Source organism: Gambusia affinis, linkage group LG01 (genome assembly GCF_019740435.1).
Source record: "Gambusia affinis linkage group LG01, SWU_Gaff_1.0, whole genome shotgun sequence".
NCBI classification, from domain to species: Eukaryota; Metazoa; Chordata; class Actinopteri; order Cyprinodontiformes; family Poeciliidae; genus Gambusia; species Gambusia affinis.
Genome location: NC_057868.1, coordinates 22076442 through 22091226, shown reverse-complemented (window position 1 = coordinate 22091226; position 14785 = coordinate 22076442). Strand labels below are relative to the sequence as shown.

Genomic DNA, 14785 nt, shown 5'->3' with positions numbered 1-14785 from the left:
CACATGGCACTGCATGCAGATGTATTTGGTCTTCCTTGTGCATGCAGCATCGTGGCATCTGTTTGCATTTTTGACTTGGGTGAGCTCGGGCCAGTGATTTCCTGCGCTGAACCTGATTTCCCTGGGTACTTTGGTCACTGCTCTGCACTTTGCTGGAGGTGGGGTTCCACTGGGTCTTCCTTTTCTTTTTTGCTGACCAGAGCCAGAATTGATCAGTACACGGGCCACAGAAGCTTTGAAGATGAGGAGATTAATCTTTTCCAACCCAGACATCAGGTAGAGTCGCCAGGCATTTACAACAGTCACATCCCAAAAATGAAAGAACACTCTGATGTAAACCGCTTGTTTCTACATCTGTGGGGATACATTGCCACACACTGGTCAACGAGATCCACCCCACCCATGTGTTGGTTATAAAGGGCCACCGAGTAGGGTCTTTGGACACTGATCTTGGCTTGTTCTTTCTTCAGCCATCTTTGGGCCGTGTCTTCAGGGGACTGACCCACACAGGTCGATGCCATGTGGATGACTGAGCTGTCAAGCCAACATGTGACAGTGATGTTACTGTTTGTGCTGACAACAGAGCAGGCTCCTCTGCCTTCTTTTTTCAGTTGTTTTTCACTCTTAAGTTTCTGACTTGCTCCTTTCAATCTGTTTGTTCTGCATGTACCTGTGCCATAGATGCCAAGGTCTTGCAAGGCCTCAAGGAGTGGAATGCTGCAGAAAAAGTTGTCAAAAAACACCTTGTGGTTTTTGTGTTTTATGTCATCACAAAGGCGCATCACTACATCTGCAGCCATTCCCAAACCACTGCTCTGACCCCTAATTGCTGAGCCCTGGTATATTTCAAATTTGCACATATAACCTGAGGACCCTGCCCTCACCCACACTTTCACACCCCAGGGTTTGGGCTTTTTGGGTATGTATTGCTTGATTGACAGTTGGCCTTTGAAGGGAATGATTTGCTCATCAATTGATTGGAATTCTTCAGGGTTTGCTGCCATCAGGAATGTTTTCTGAAGTGCACTTAGCACTGGTGCTATTTTGAAGAGCCTGTCTGTGTTTGCTGGCTGATGGGTATAGTTATCCACAAAGTGCGGATAACTCAGAATTTGCTCAATCTGTTTACAGACATAGCATCTGCAATTATTCCAAGGCGAAGGCCTTCCTCACTTGACCAGTACATCCGTGTCCTAGGATACCGAATGTACCCCATGACCATGTTGATCCCTAGAAAAATTTGCATTTTTTCGCTTGTCATTGCCAGATTTTCTTTCCCTTTCTGCAGCGCATACATGTTGGTGTTATGCATGATCTCATCAATGAGATCTAAGGGAAACAAATGCCTAAAGAATTCAATTGGTTCTCTTCCATCAACATTTACTCTTCTTTCTCCTAGAAAAGGGGGTGTCAACACGAAAAAACAGGACATTTCCTCACTTTCTAAAAATATACCGGGACGCCCGGGATAGGACGTGAAATACGGACATGTCCCGGGAAATACGGACGTTTGGTCACCCTACATTAAGCTAATTATAAGAGTTTATGTCATCATGCATCCTCTGGCTTTTTATAACATGGACTCTATAGCAAATAACTGTCTCTGCTGGTCAAGATTGTTTTACCAGAGTGAATGCTTTCATAAACTAGTTAGACTATAAAGATTGTTCTAGAACAGCAGCAGAATGACTGCCAATTTATTAAGATTAGTTCATCTCAAGAAATTATTTCATGAAATATTCATAAGTTCATTCATAGAAATAATATTTTTACAGTTATTTATTTTTTCATTCTGAAGCAGTAAACCTGGTTATGCAACATAGAGAACTTTATTGATTTACTAAGTATTGTTGCACCAATCAATCTGTCAAACATTGTATATAGCGTACGTGTCATACACTTAATACAAAGTTACAGAAGTTAAAAAACAGAAAGAGGGACATTTAATCACTTGGAGACACAAAGTGAAATGATCCATATGATCAAATCAAGTAAACAGATGAAAATAAAACAGGGTTGGTCCGGAAGTGGGAGAAGATCAGTTATAGAAGACGAGAAACTGTGGCAGCTCATGTTGACTAGTGGGGAAACACTGGAGAAACATTTCTATTGTCTGAGGAGAAAGATCAAATTTATAAAATCAATAATACATAATAAACATGCAAAAAGTAAAATAACATAAATAAAGTGTATAACAGAATAGATTAATTATATTCACATAACAATACTTTTATTATAAAGTTATTAACAGCTTAAACACTAATAAGTTATTATTACACAAATAGATAATTTAAAAGTTGCAAAATTAAAGTAAAAAAGAAACTAAACACTGATGAATAAACTGATATAGCCCCATCCTACAAACAAAAGGCAAAGAAGGAAATTGTCAGTTCAGACAGCCGAGAACGATGACATCCCTATCTGAAGGTTTCAGCTTGTTGGCGTAACTATGTTTCTGAGATGATCCCCTCTCCTAGGTCAAGCAGATCTTGAGTGGGAAGAAGGGCTGGAGGAGATGAGCTCTTCATCAGAGTCCAAACAGGATAAGTCCATCTCGATGTCCTTGATGGAATAAGTCGTTTCAGCGCTAACAGGTAAAATGGAAAACATGGTCAATAACGTTCAAGACAAACTGGGACTAGAGTACCATTTAGTCCCAGTGTGAATGACTTATAACAATCTATACTTAAATTTCTCCAAACTGAAGACATTCTGGTACATTTAGACCATAGTTATATGGGTTTATGAGTGAATAATACAGAGAGAACTGATACAGCTCAGAAAGGGATTTACACAATGTTGACAAAAGTATCCTTTCATCTGCCTTCACACACACATGGGAACTAGAGGAATGTCTATTCTCAACCCACAGGGTTAGATATGATATGAGCTAACTGGTTAAGTTCTTCCACGCAAAATGCAATAATACATGTTATGAACACTGGTTTGTGTACTGGTGCTCAATCATGTGCTAACAGGAAGAAGCCATTTTCCAAATGTTCCCACAGGGTTGGGATGTTGAAATGGTACAAAAATGCTGTGGTTCACTGCCAGGACAACCAGCCTGACACCATCCTCATGTAGAGGGAGTGGAGTGGTACAGAAACCAGCTGGGGCTGGGCACAGCTGGAGCAGAAGAGAACTGCTGGTAGGTCTCAAAAAGAGCAAAAAAGCAGTTCAGCTTGTCTGCCATTGATGCATTCAGCTTCCCCCACTGTTGGTTTCTGGTGTTTAGGCAGAGTCCTGTCACAGCAGAGCAAAGTGCAACCTGCCCACTGGATCTAATCTAGTGACAAAAGTCTTAGCTGCTGTACATTTTTTTTGTTACACTTGAGGCAGGATTTGAAACTGCAGACAAAATGTCCACACTGGTCTAGAGCCAAGTAGAGGAAATGTAATAACTTTAAGTCATGCACAGGTGGCAACCCATCATGGTGTTAGGTCACTCTGAAAAGCAAAAGTGAATTTGAGACTATTTGTTCAGTCTCAGTGGTAGATTTCATACAGCTGCAGAAGCCACTGGAACACCTGCATCCAATGATTTGGATCAGGGAGCAAATACTTTTGGCAACATTGTGTCTTTGCAAATGAACACATAATTTTAAAGATTTCATTTACCGTGGCACTATTACAAGGCTTGCCAGGTCGTCATGCCACACATGATTGGTGATAGCAACACCATAGACATTTACTAGCACATTCACCGCGGTAATGAAATGGTCTCTGAAGGGCACAGAAGAGAACAAGCATGCTGTCAGACTCAAATATGTTTTTCTTGAAGGTTTACTCTCCCTCAATCTACAACAACCAGATGCACCAGGTCTTCTACAGCTCAGACTGTTGTTGACTTCAGACTCCAAGTGTAGTCTTATCAATCATTACTTCACAAGCTCTCCTCAGGATTTCTCCACTAGTTGGTGATCTTAGACATTCATTTATTATGCAAGTTAAAGATCATGTCCTGGTCAAGAATAATTTCAAGCTGTCTGATAACAGACCAGCATAACTCCATCCAGAGTGACTACACAGTTTGATATTGAAAGTACTCTTTAAACACAAGTAGCAGGCTTTAAGAATCAAGTTGGACCTACAGAATCCACTCCAACGCAATCAGAATGGTAGCATGCTTTGCAGGCAGTCCTACAGCTGTCAGAATCAGGATAGTGGTCACAGCTCCTGTTCGTGGGATGCCTCCAGCTCCAAAAGAGACAATGGAACAAGACAAGCTGCAAACCAAGCAAAATCTCAATTAGCATCTCTGTCCCAGCAACAGAAATGCTACAATCTGCAACTTCATCAAGCCTTTCCTACTGTCCAGTTGGTTCAGTTCAAAATTTACAGTGAAAATATCTATAAATATCCTGAAACACCACCAGATTGAATTAATAGAGTGCTTAGTTATTGACGTACTGCCTCAACCTTTATCCAAGGTTTCTTCCTCTGGCTCCAGGCCTCGAGGGCCGGTCCCCTGCAACCTTTAGATGTATCTCTACTTCCACACACCTAAGTCAAATAATGAGGTCATTAGCAGGACTCTGGAGAACTTGACTGATCTTAGGAGTTGATTCAGCTGTTGGATTCAAGTGTGTTGGAACAGGGAGACATCTTAGAGTTGCAGGACACCGGCCCTCGAGAACCAGGATTGTCCACCCTCAGTGTAGCCACCACTCTGCCCAATTCAGTTTAATGTTTGTGATTCTACTGTACCAGTTGGTAACTTGGACTCAGGCTTTACAGGTCGGTTTTTTGTTCATTTGATTTTCTGCACCAGATACATCAATAAGTAGCAGATCAATAACCTGCTACAGCAACAGATACTGATCAGTGTAAATCAGAGGTTGTGCTAGACTTGTTCATTGTTTATATTGATGGGCTCATTCAGGTTAAGTAATATTGAACAAGTTGAACATTGAACAAATCAAGCATATATATATATATATATATTCTCCACAGTGATATCATTTTGAAATCAGCAAGTATGTCAAGTGAGGTGATCAGAAATTTCATATTTCAATATCAAAATTATTTTACAGTTTTATGTGTTTAGACGTGAAACTTATTTTGCACCTAGTAAGTGATCACTGTGGTAGATAAGCTACTGCTGTATAGCAAATCTAACACAGCAGTGGTAGTTCAGCTAATTTAAGCATCTCATCTACTGATGATTTGTAAAGGTTGGTGTGTAGTTCGCCTTTTTTTAATATCATAACAGAACCAAAACACACCAAATTCCACATCACACTGACATATTACAGTTTTCAAAGTCAAACAAACATAAGTAAATTACTTCACTCTTCTTCAGTATTATTAATTTTTATTTTTAGCAAAACTTTTCCCTGACCTTATTATCCAGTTGCTGTAGGGTTGACAATTAGTAGCAAAGCGCTACCCTTTTTTATTTTACAGATTTAAGATTTAGCATGTTATAGTGACAACTTGACAGTGAAAACAAATGGTAGGGATCATCGCCAATACGATTTTTGCCCTCCAACAGCGAGCTGGTGACTCTCCGAAGGAAGCAGATCCCTCTATGTCAGGTGGCTAGAATAATTAAGGCTCCGGAGAAGATGTTTAGATGTTTCCCTCCCTCAACACACCCCATTCAGACGATTGAAATTCAGAAAAAGCCTATTGATCAGCCGTCAATTGAAATCATGTTTCCTGAAGCAGGTAAATGCCTAAAACAGGGGTCTCAAACTCCAGGCCTCGAGGGCCACAGTCCTGCAGTTTTTAGATGTGCCACAGGTAAAAAAACACTGGAATGAAATGGCTTAATTACCTCCACCTTGTGTAGATCAGTTCTCCAGAGCCTTAATTATTCTATTCAGGTGTGCTGCAGCAGAGGCACATCTAAAAGTTGCAGGACTGCGGCCCTCGAGTACTGGAGTTTGAGACCCCTGCTCTATGTGTATCATATTCTCTGCAGTGAATGAAAACGTTTTGAAATCAGGAAATATTTCTTCAATGATCAAAAGTCGACAAAACTCTATGAATGAGGAGTTTTCTTATCATAGCAGCCGCCTGCCAAGATGGCTGTCAGTTACAACGTTAACAGAGGTGTGATGTCACATGACAACTATGTGTTGCTCAGGGCCCCTGCAAAGGGGAAATGCTACCCACTTGGCAAATCACTGCTCTTAACAATCCCAGCATGCACCTTTTCTGAATTCCATGCACTTATATGAAGCAGCTTACCCAATGGCGATTAGCTGGCCGACACTCAGCGTGATATCATAAAGTTGGGCAATAAAGATGGTAGCGGTCACTTCATAGAGCGTCATTCCAGTTCTATTGATGCCGGTGACAATTGGCAACATAAGGCGGCAGAGTTTCTTATCGATCTTCACCTTCTCTTCACAGCATTGCAAGGTGACGGGCAGAGCGGCGGCGCTTTGGTAGAAAGCACATCTTTTATTGGTGTTCCGTTCATATGAACAAACTAGAGAAGTGTCATGATTTTTCAACAAACAGAACATTTCACCTGGATGCGATGATAAATGCTGTCGTCAAAGCCCTAGAGATTTGCATGAAGATAGGAAAAGGGTTCCTTTTGGTGAGAACGACGTAAATCATGGGGAAAATAACCAAGACTTGGATTGCTAGCCTGAACAACAAAACAAAGTTACACTTAGAGTTAGAGATGCATTAAGTATTCACTGGTTGTTAAATATTTATTCGTACATTTATGAATAAATGTACAAATAAACTCTTTATATATTTTGTCATTGTAAAACCTGACAGATCAATGTGTTTGGGGGAATTTTATATGATATGCTAACACACAGTACTGCATCACACTAAAGTGGAATGAAAATTATGATAACACTTTTTTTGACGGGTTGTGAATAAGACTGTCATGACACTTTTAATACAAAGTTGACATTATTCAAAATGTCTTATCATTAACCTAGAAAAAATGTCTTTCTTATGACAACTAGACATTAATCTAAATAAAAATGTGGTTATGACAATTTGACATTAATCAAGACTCATCATCTCATAAATGTCATAATAGTAGTCGTAGTAATATCATTAAGTGTTATTATGGTGTCAATGTCTTTAACAAAACAGTTCTTAATATTTTTCCTACCTAAAATGAAGAAAAACAAGTAGGACCAATAATAAAGATAACATAAAGCTTTATGAAATGTGGACATTTATTATAAATACTAGAATGCTTTATGTCCATAAGGCGCATTCACAAAGCGGTTGACTCAACTGAAGGATGATTGCAGCTGGACCGCTACCGGTACCGCACCGCTCTTCTGCTCAGAGCTCCAGGATGATTATTATGTGCAATCTAAACGCTTATAAACCATCATCAAGATTTCCCATCCATCCATCCATCTTTTTCCGCTTATCCGGGGTCGGGTCGCGGGGTAGCGGTTTCAGAAGGGAGGTCCACACTTCCCTCTCCCCAGCCTCTTCTTCCAGCTCCTCCGGAGGAATCCCAAGGCGTTCCCAGGCCAGCCGAGAGACATAGTCCCTCCAGCGTGACTGCGGCTCTACTCCGAGTCCCTCCCAGATGACTGAGCTTCTCACCCTATCTCTAAGGGAGAGCCCAGACACCCTACGGAGAAAACCCATTTCGGCTGCTTGTATCCACAATTTCGTTATTTCGGTCATGACCCAAAGCTCATGACCATAGATGAGGGTGGGAACATAGATCGACCGGTAAATTGAGAGCTTCACTTTTTGGCTCAACTCTCTCTTCACCACGACGGACCGGTACAGCGCCCACTTGACGGCAGATGCTGCGCCAATCCGCCTGTCGATCTCCCACTCCCTTCTTCTCTCATTCGTGAACAAGATCCTGAGATACATGAACTCCTCCACTTGGGGCAGAACACCCCCCCTGACCCGGAGAAGGCACTCTACCCTTTTCTGGCTCAAGACCATGGCCTCGGATTTGGAGGCACTGATCCTCATCCCAGCCGCTTCACACTCAGCTGCGAACCGCTCCAACAAGAGCTGCAGATCACGACCTGATGAAGCCAAAAGGACCGCATCATCCGCAAAAGCAGAGATGCAATCCTTAGGCCACCAAAACGGATTCCCTCAACACCTTGGCTGTGCCTACAAATTCTATCCATAAAAGTAATGAACAGAATCGGTGACAAAGGACATCCCTGGCGGAATCCAACTCTCACTGGAAACAAGCCCGACTTACTGCCAGCAATGCGGACCAGATTCTGACACCAGTCATACAGGGACCTGACAGCCCGTATCAAAGGGCCCGGTACGCCATGTTCCCGGAGAACCCCCCAGAGGGCTCCCTGAGGGACACGGTCGAACACCTTCTCCAAGTCCACAAAACACATGTAGACTGGTTTGGCGAACTCCCATGCACCCTCCAGGACCCTGCTGAGGGTGTAGAGCTGGTCCAGTGTTCCACGACCAGGACAAAAACCACACTGCTCTTCCTGAATCCGAGGTTCGACAATCCGATGGACCCTCCTCTCCAGAACCCCCGAATAGACCTTGCCAGGGAGGCTTAAGAGTGTGACCCCACTGTAATTGGAACATACCCTCCGGTTCCTCTTTTTGAACAGGGGGACCACCACCCCGGTCTGCCAATCCAGGGGAACTGCCCCCGATGTCCATGCGATATTGCAGAGTCGCGTTAGCCAACACAACCCCACAACATCCAGAGCCTTAAGGAACTCCGGGCCGATCTCATCCACCCCCGGGGCCCTGCCACCAAGGAGCTTTTTGACAAACTCGGTGACCTCGACCCCAGAGATTGGAGAGCCCAACTCAGAGTCCCCAGGCTCAGGCTCCACAATGGAAGGCATGTTGGTGGGATTGAGGAGGTCTTCGAAGTACTCTGACCACTGGCCCACAACATCCCGAGTTGAGGTCAGAGGCACACCATCCCCACTGTAAACAGTGTTGGTGCTGTACTGCTTTACCTTCCTGAGACGCCGGATGGTGGACCAGAATTGCCTTGTAGCCATATAGAAGTCTTTCTCCATGGTCTCTCCAAACTCCTCCCACTCCCTAGTTTTTGCCTTAGCAACCACCCGGGCCACATGCCCGCCATGCCCATCAGCTGCTTCCGAGTCCCACAGGCCGGCCCAATGGGACTTCTTCAGCCTGGCTTCCGAGTCCCACAGGTTGCCACCACAACAGGCCCAAACTTGCCACAGCTCTTCAGCTCTGGAGGCATGGAACATGGTCCTCAGACTCCATGTCCCCCACCACCTCCAGGATGTTCGAGTTCTGCCACGAGATTGGCAGCTCACAACCTCACAGCCACAGCCCAGATGAGCCGCTTGGGCCTGGTCGAGCCCGGCTTCTCCCCACCAGCCCAACCCCCACCAGGTGTGGTCAGTGGAAATCCCTTCACCCAGGTCGCATGATCCGATGGATAACAGGCCTGTAGCCTAGAATGTCCTGGTGCCGCCATATGGACACCCGTGAACATGGCATGGAGACACAGTCCAAAGTTTCGAGTTCAGATTCGCCTCCCAAACCGCCTCCAGGCCTCACTGTTGTTGCCCACATGAGCGTTGAAGTCCCCGGAACAAGGAGAGTCAGGGCAGCACTCTCCAGTACTCTAGGGACTCCAATATGGGTAATCTCTGAAATGTAATTTGATCCATAGCACAAGCGACAGTCAGGAATCCTCTCCACCCATTGGTGATGTTCACCACCAGATTACGTACACACCTTGATCACCTTAAAATAATCAAACCTGTTGATTATTTTTAATCAGCAGGTTTGAGTTAATCTGCTAATCCAACCCGGTTATCTGCTATTAGTGAGAAAGAAATTACTCCCATTTGCATTTCATGCTCTTCAGTGCACAGACCAATGAGTTACATCTTTATGATACCAAAACTGAGAAAAAGTACTATTTACATTCGAGCGAGGTTTTTACATACTTTTATTTTTTATTTTCTTTATTTTGTGCTTGTTATCCTGTTGTCTGAGAATAAATGCGGTTCAGTTTTATCGTTTATGTTTAAACAATAAAATATTAAAATCATGAAAAACATCGGGTTTGAAGCTTCTTGGTTCAAATAACACCGAATGTAGTCAGATTTCTGTGCATTTAGGTGAGTTTTGACGCTTTGCAGTTTGATATTGTACACAGAAAAAGTTTGCGTGGCTCCCGCACATTTTCACACCAGCAAAAAAAGTGTGCGGGAATTTACGCAAACTTTGATGCAAAACTAATTTTTATACATGCCCACTTGTGCACAAAATATGGCGCATGAAGCCCCAAATGTTTGGAGGAATCAGAGTAAAGAGGCTGAAAATAATTGCATTGATGAAAACTGATCTCTAAACATAAATGAGGAAAATGTCAGTAAAATCTGTAAAATTGTTCTGTAAATATATTCACAGCAAAGTTTTCTTGTCATGTCACTCAGGTAGAGTTCAGTGCTGCTATCTCAGGAGCAGTGATATCAGTTTGGTAGCAAAGATGAAAAGAAAATGGTAGTTGGACATACCCTGCAGCAACCACTCCTACAAACTTTGTGAGTTTAAGGACAGCAGCCCAGTCAGGCACATCCAACACATGTTCTGCGATCAGGAACAAAACTCCAATTGGTAAGTACCTGAAACAAAAAACAACAAAAAAAAAGGTTTAATAAAAAGGGTATCAAATATATTTTAAATGAACGTACGGAAGCAGCTGTCCAGTGTAAATAGAAGTGAATATGTAAAAGAAATGAAATCTGCTCAGATACTGTCTGATCTTACCACAAGACCCAGTTGAGCATAACTTTTATGGCATCATTGATCCAATGAATGGCCTCCACAGTGCTTCTTGCCTCGTGTCCAATCCTGTTTAATAAGATGCCGATGACGAATGACCAGATGACCAGTCCTAACATGTTGGGTCTTTCAACATACTTGCCAACTAGTTTCGTCTCAGTGACATTCTGCACAAAAAAACACAAGTAGGCGGCTCCAGCCCTCTGACAACCATATTGTAGGAGCACATCACCTTGCTGGACAATGCATTGCACTTTTTCATAATAAGTCAACATAAAACCATTGACTTTGGTGTATTTAATATGCATTTCTTTTGTAAAAGACCACTCTAAGGCACTGCATAGTTGTGAAATGGAAAGACACAAATTAAAATGTTAAACCCTTTAGATACAAAAATAAATAAATAAACACAAGCGAAAAGGAGCCGAATGGAAAGTAAAAGAGGGAACCAGCAAGGAGTGACTGAGAAAGAGGTGTATCAATACTGTTCGGTTAAATGCTGAACAAAGATCTGGGCTGATGAGCAAATGGGTTGCAGGTGTGAGAAGAGAAACAGGCTGAGAAGAGAGAAAGAGGAAGTGGCACAAAGGGCGAGGGAGAGCAGACTTGGGACTAGGAATTGAATCTAACAAAAATAATTAGACATAAGAAACATAATGAAAACTAGAATAACTAAGGAAAGGACTAGACACAAAAAATAAATATTACTAGAATAACTAAGAAGGAACAGATGTAAAAATAGAAACAAGGCAGAACAAAGTAGGTTAGGAACACAAATAATGACTTAGCAAAAAACAAACTCAAACAACCCAAGATCCTGACAGTATGAGTGTTTACATGGTTGTTTATCCTATGTGCCTCTGTTCCCCTGTGATGCACCCCTCCTGACACTTAATGACAACTATGGCACACCTTGCTGTCACATTGGCAAACACCACATCCCCATTCAGGCTATAAATTAGAAGAAACTGAAGGCCATTTATTTTTTTCTTCTTCAATTTAAGTTTGTGGCTGTAAAATTATCTTTATTTCCTATAATGAAAACAAAGATCAAAATAAAATACTCACCTGTGTTGGATCAAGTAAGAGGCCAGGTTCTTTTCTTTTAATCTGAACAATCTCAGTCTTGTACTGGGAGAAAAAAAAAAGAAACTGTGTTAAATTTCCAAACCCCAAATGGGAAATTACACAGTGAGTTGTGGGCCAGAATAAAAGCATACCTGCTCATAGAAAGCCTGAAAGAAGTTCTCTGGAACCATGTTCCTATGCGAGTAAAAGGAGAGTCAGAAAATAACTGAGATAAGTGTTAAAGACAAAAAACTTGATGATGTCATTTTGCCCAGTCTCATCTCACAAAAACCTGTATAGTTGAACTAATAGTAGTCAAAGATGATAAAATCTCACATTTAACATAAAACCTGAAAATGCAGAACATCATAAATTTTGTCTCACCTTATAAAATCCTGCATGATCACATGCAAGACGAAGGTTGACAACTCCTCTTCTGAATTGCTTACTTCATGATCTTCCCCACCAGGCTGGATTGTGAGAGTCAGAAGCATTGCTGCAACACAAAGTATCAGGCAGGATGTCAAAAGCAATAACACAGCGGTCTTCATAAATTTATTCTAAAATTTGCTGCCCATGATAAATTTACCAAGAATTACGACTATGAAGGTAGAACCACAGATGAAGGTTCCTGTGATGATGGCTGTTTTCCGGGACATTTTGGTGTTTAATCCAGTTACTCCTGAGAAAAGAGAGCAGAACCAGAATTTCTTCTGAAGGCGAAGTCGTGAGCAGGACAACATGCCAGTTCATATGTGTCCTAACAATATTCTTGATTTCAGAACTGATCTTCATGTTCTTTTACTTTTTAGTTATAAGAAATAAATGTAACAATATCAGATGAGTCTAATATATAGATACAGATATTATCACATGTTTTAATGAACATTTTTACAAAATATCCTCAAAAAGATGAGTGAGCATCTTTTCAATCATTCTCTATAACAATTATAAGTTAATATACCAGGTATCTGAATACGTATTTATCTTACCTGAAAGCACGCTTGTCACGATAAGGGATACAGCAAACATCTTAAGCAAGTTTAGAAGCCCTTCCCCTGGTATACCTATCCATTCTTTTAATTTTTCAGTTATAACAGTTGTAGCCCTCAGCAGAAACCCAAAGCCGAACCCTGTAGGGCAAAAAAAAAAAAAACAAACATAAAAATTCATACAAAATAGATATGAAAAAAACCGTATGAATTAATTGGGAGTGCTTTAATAAAAATAGCAAACGATACATTTTGCAGATATATTCTCCATTTTTTTCAGTTCGTATACAGGCAACATTATACCCAAATGCTGAATAAGCACAGAGAGTCTGTCATGCATTTCATAAACATGTGCAAAATTATGACTAACCTCATGTCATTTACACAATGCAATAGTGGAAACAACGAGGCAAAGCCATTACCATCAAGAAGACAATCAATTAACCAATACATGGAAAAACACAACACACAACAGGGCTAAAAGTAACACAAGCAACACAAATTCCAAATCTCCACAAGGCTCCAATGAGATTTGGACGTTAAGGATCAGAAAATGTTCCTCACAACAATGAAGGCAGTTTTTAATCTGCTGTCAGTGATTAAATGTGATTTATCTGAAATGAGGCAGAGAATAGCTGTATCATCAGAAAATATGAACATGTAGTCGTTTGGTGTACTACAGTGTATTAAACTGCATTTCAGTATCGTTCAAGAAATTATTAAACATTTTATTTGTGTATTAAATCTCACATTTAATGTACACTTGAGATAAAATTCAAGTTAAGCACATCTGCTTAACCGCTAAGCATTGTGTCATCAAGCAAAATTACAGTACAAATATAAATTAATTTTAAAAAAACTTACGAATAGAAAAAAAGTTAGTACTTACCCAATATGACTCCCAACAAACAAAATACCTGTAGTAGGTTTCCTCTCATTGTTTTTGTTTTTCTGTGTCAGACAGATGGACCAGTTACTCTCAGCTGTTCAAGACAGTTGTCCCACATTTAAAAAATGCCCTGCAAAGCATAGTCAGTCTCTATGGATACCTTGGTAAAATAAATAACAATAATTCAAATTCAACCCTCTGATGCATGAATTATGAATCCCTAAGACAAGATTTTTTTTAAATGTGTTTTTACTCTTCTTAGGGCATGAAAAAAAAACAAATATGAACTTTTTTTTCAAAAATTTTATTTTTCCAGGAAGTTACAGAAATGTCCTCTACAGTGGACTACATGCGCTTCAGCACTCAACATAGAACAGTATAAACTTAACTGAAGAATAATTTCATCTGAATTTGATCATAAATCCATGACCACATATTCCATTGTGGGCTTTGAATAGCACTTGAACATGCTTTCATGCACTCTTACATTCTATAGCCCTTCTGTTTAGTACAAACCCAGAGAACAATCTTCATCAAACAACTCCTCTTCTAACTTCTCTCCTAACTCATTTTCCTAACTCCTAGGCTACATGAAAATTGGCAAAGCATCCAGGGCACAGTGCCACATGGCACTGCATGCAGATGTATTTGGTCTTCCTTGTGCATGCAGCATTGTGGCATCTGTTTGCATTTTTGACTTGGGTGAGCTCGGGCCAGTGATTTCCTGCGCTGAACCTGATTTCCCTGGGTACTTTGGTCACTGCTCTGCACTTTGCTGGAGGTGGGGTTCCACTGGGTCTTCCTTTTCTTTTTTGCTGACCAGAGCCAGAATTGATCAGTACACGGGCCACAGAAGCTTTGAAGATGAGGAGATTAATCTTTTCCAACCCAGACATCAGGTAGAGTCGCCAGGCATTTACAACAGTCACATCCAAAAAATGAAAGAACACTCTGATGTACCACCGCTTGTTTCTACATCTGTGGGGATACATTGCCACACACTGGTCAACAAGATCCACCCCACCCATGTGTTGGTTATAAAGGGCCACCGAGTAGGGTCTTTGGACACTGATCTTGGCTTGTTCTTTCTTCAGCCATCTTTGGGCCG

At 41.4% G+C, this 14785-nt stretch overlaps 1 protein-coding gene across 1 annotated transcript; it reads right to left on the bottom strand.

Moving 5' to 3' along the window:
• Positions 1 to 6191: 6191 nt before the first annotated feature.
• LOC122820094 (excitatory amino acid transporter 3-like) lies at positions 6192 to 13798 on the bottom strand. The gene is made up of 10 exons (XM_044097646.1): positions 13678 to 13798; positions 12789 to 12929; positions 12386 to 12478; positions 12181 to 12292; positions 11949 to 11991; positions 11797 to 11859; positions 10714 to 10895; positions 10461 to 10568; positions 8947 to 9222; positions 6192 to 6390 (listed from the first exon to the last, which is right to left on the bottom strand). The coding sequence occupies exons 1-10, from the start codon at positions 13724 to 13726 to the stop codon at positions 6192 to 6194; spliced, it is 1266 nt and encodes a 421-aa protein (XP_043953581.1). The 5' UTR covers positions 13727 to 13798.
• Between the last annotated feature and the right edge of the window lie 987 nt (positions 13799 to 14785).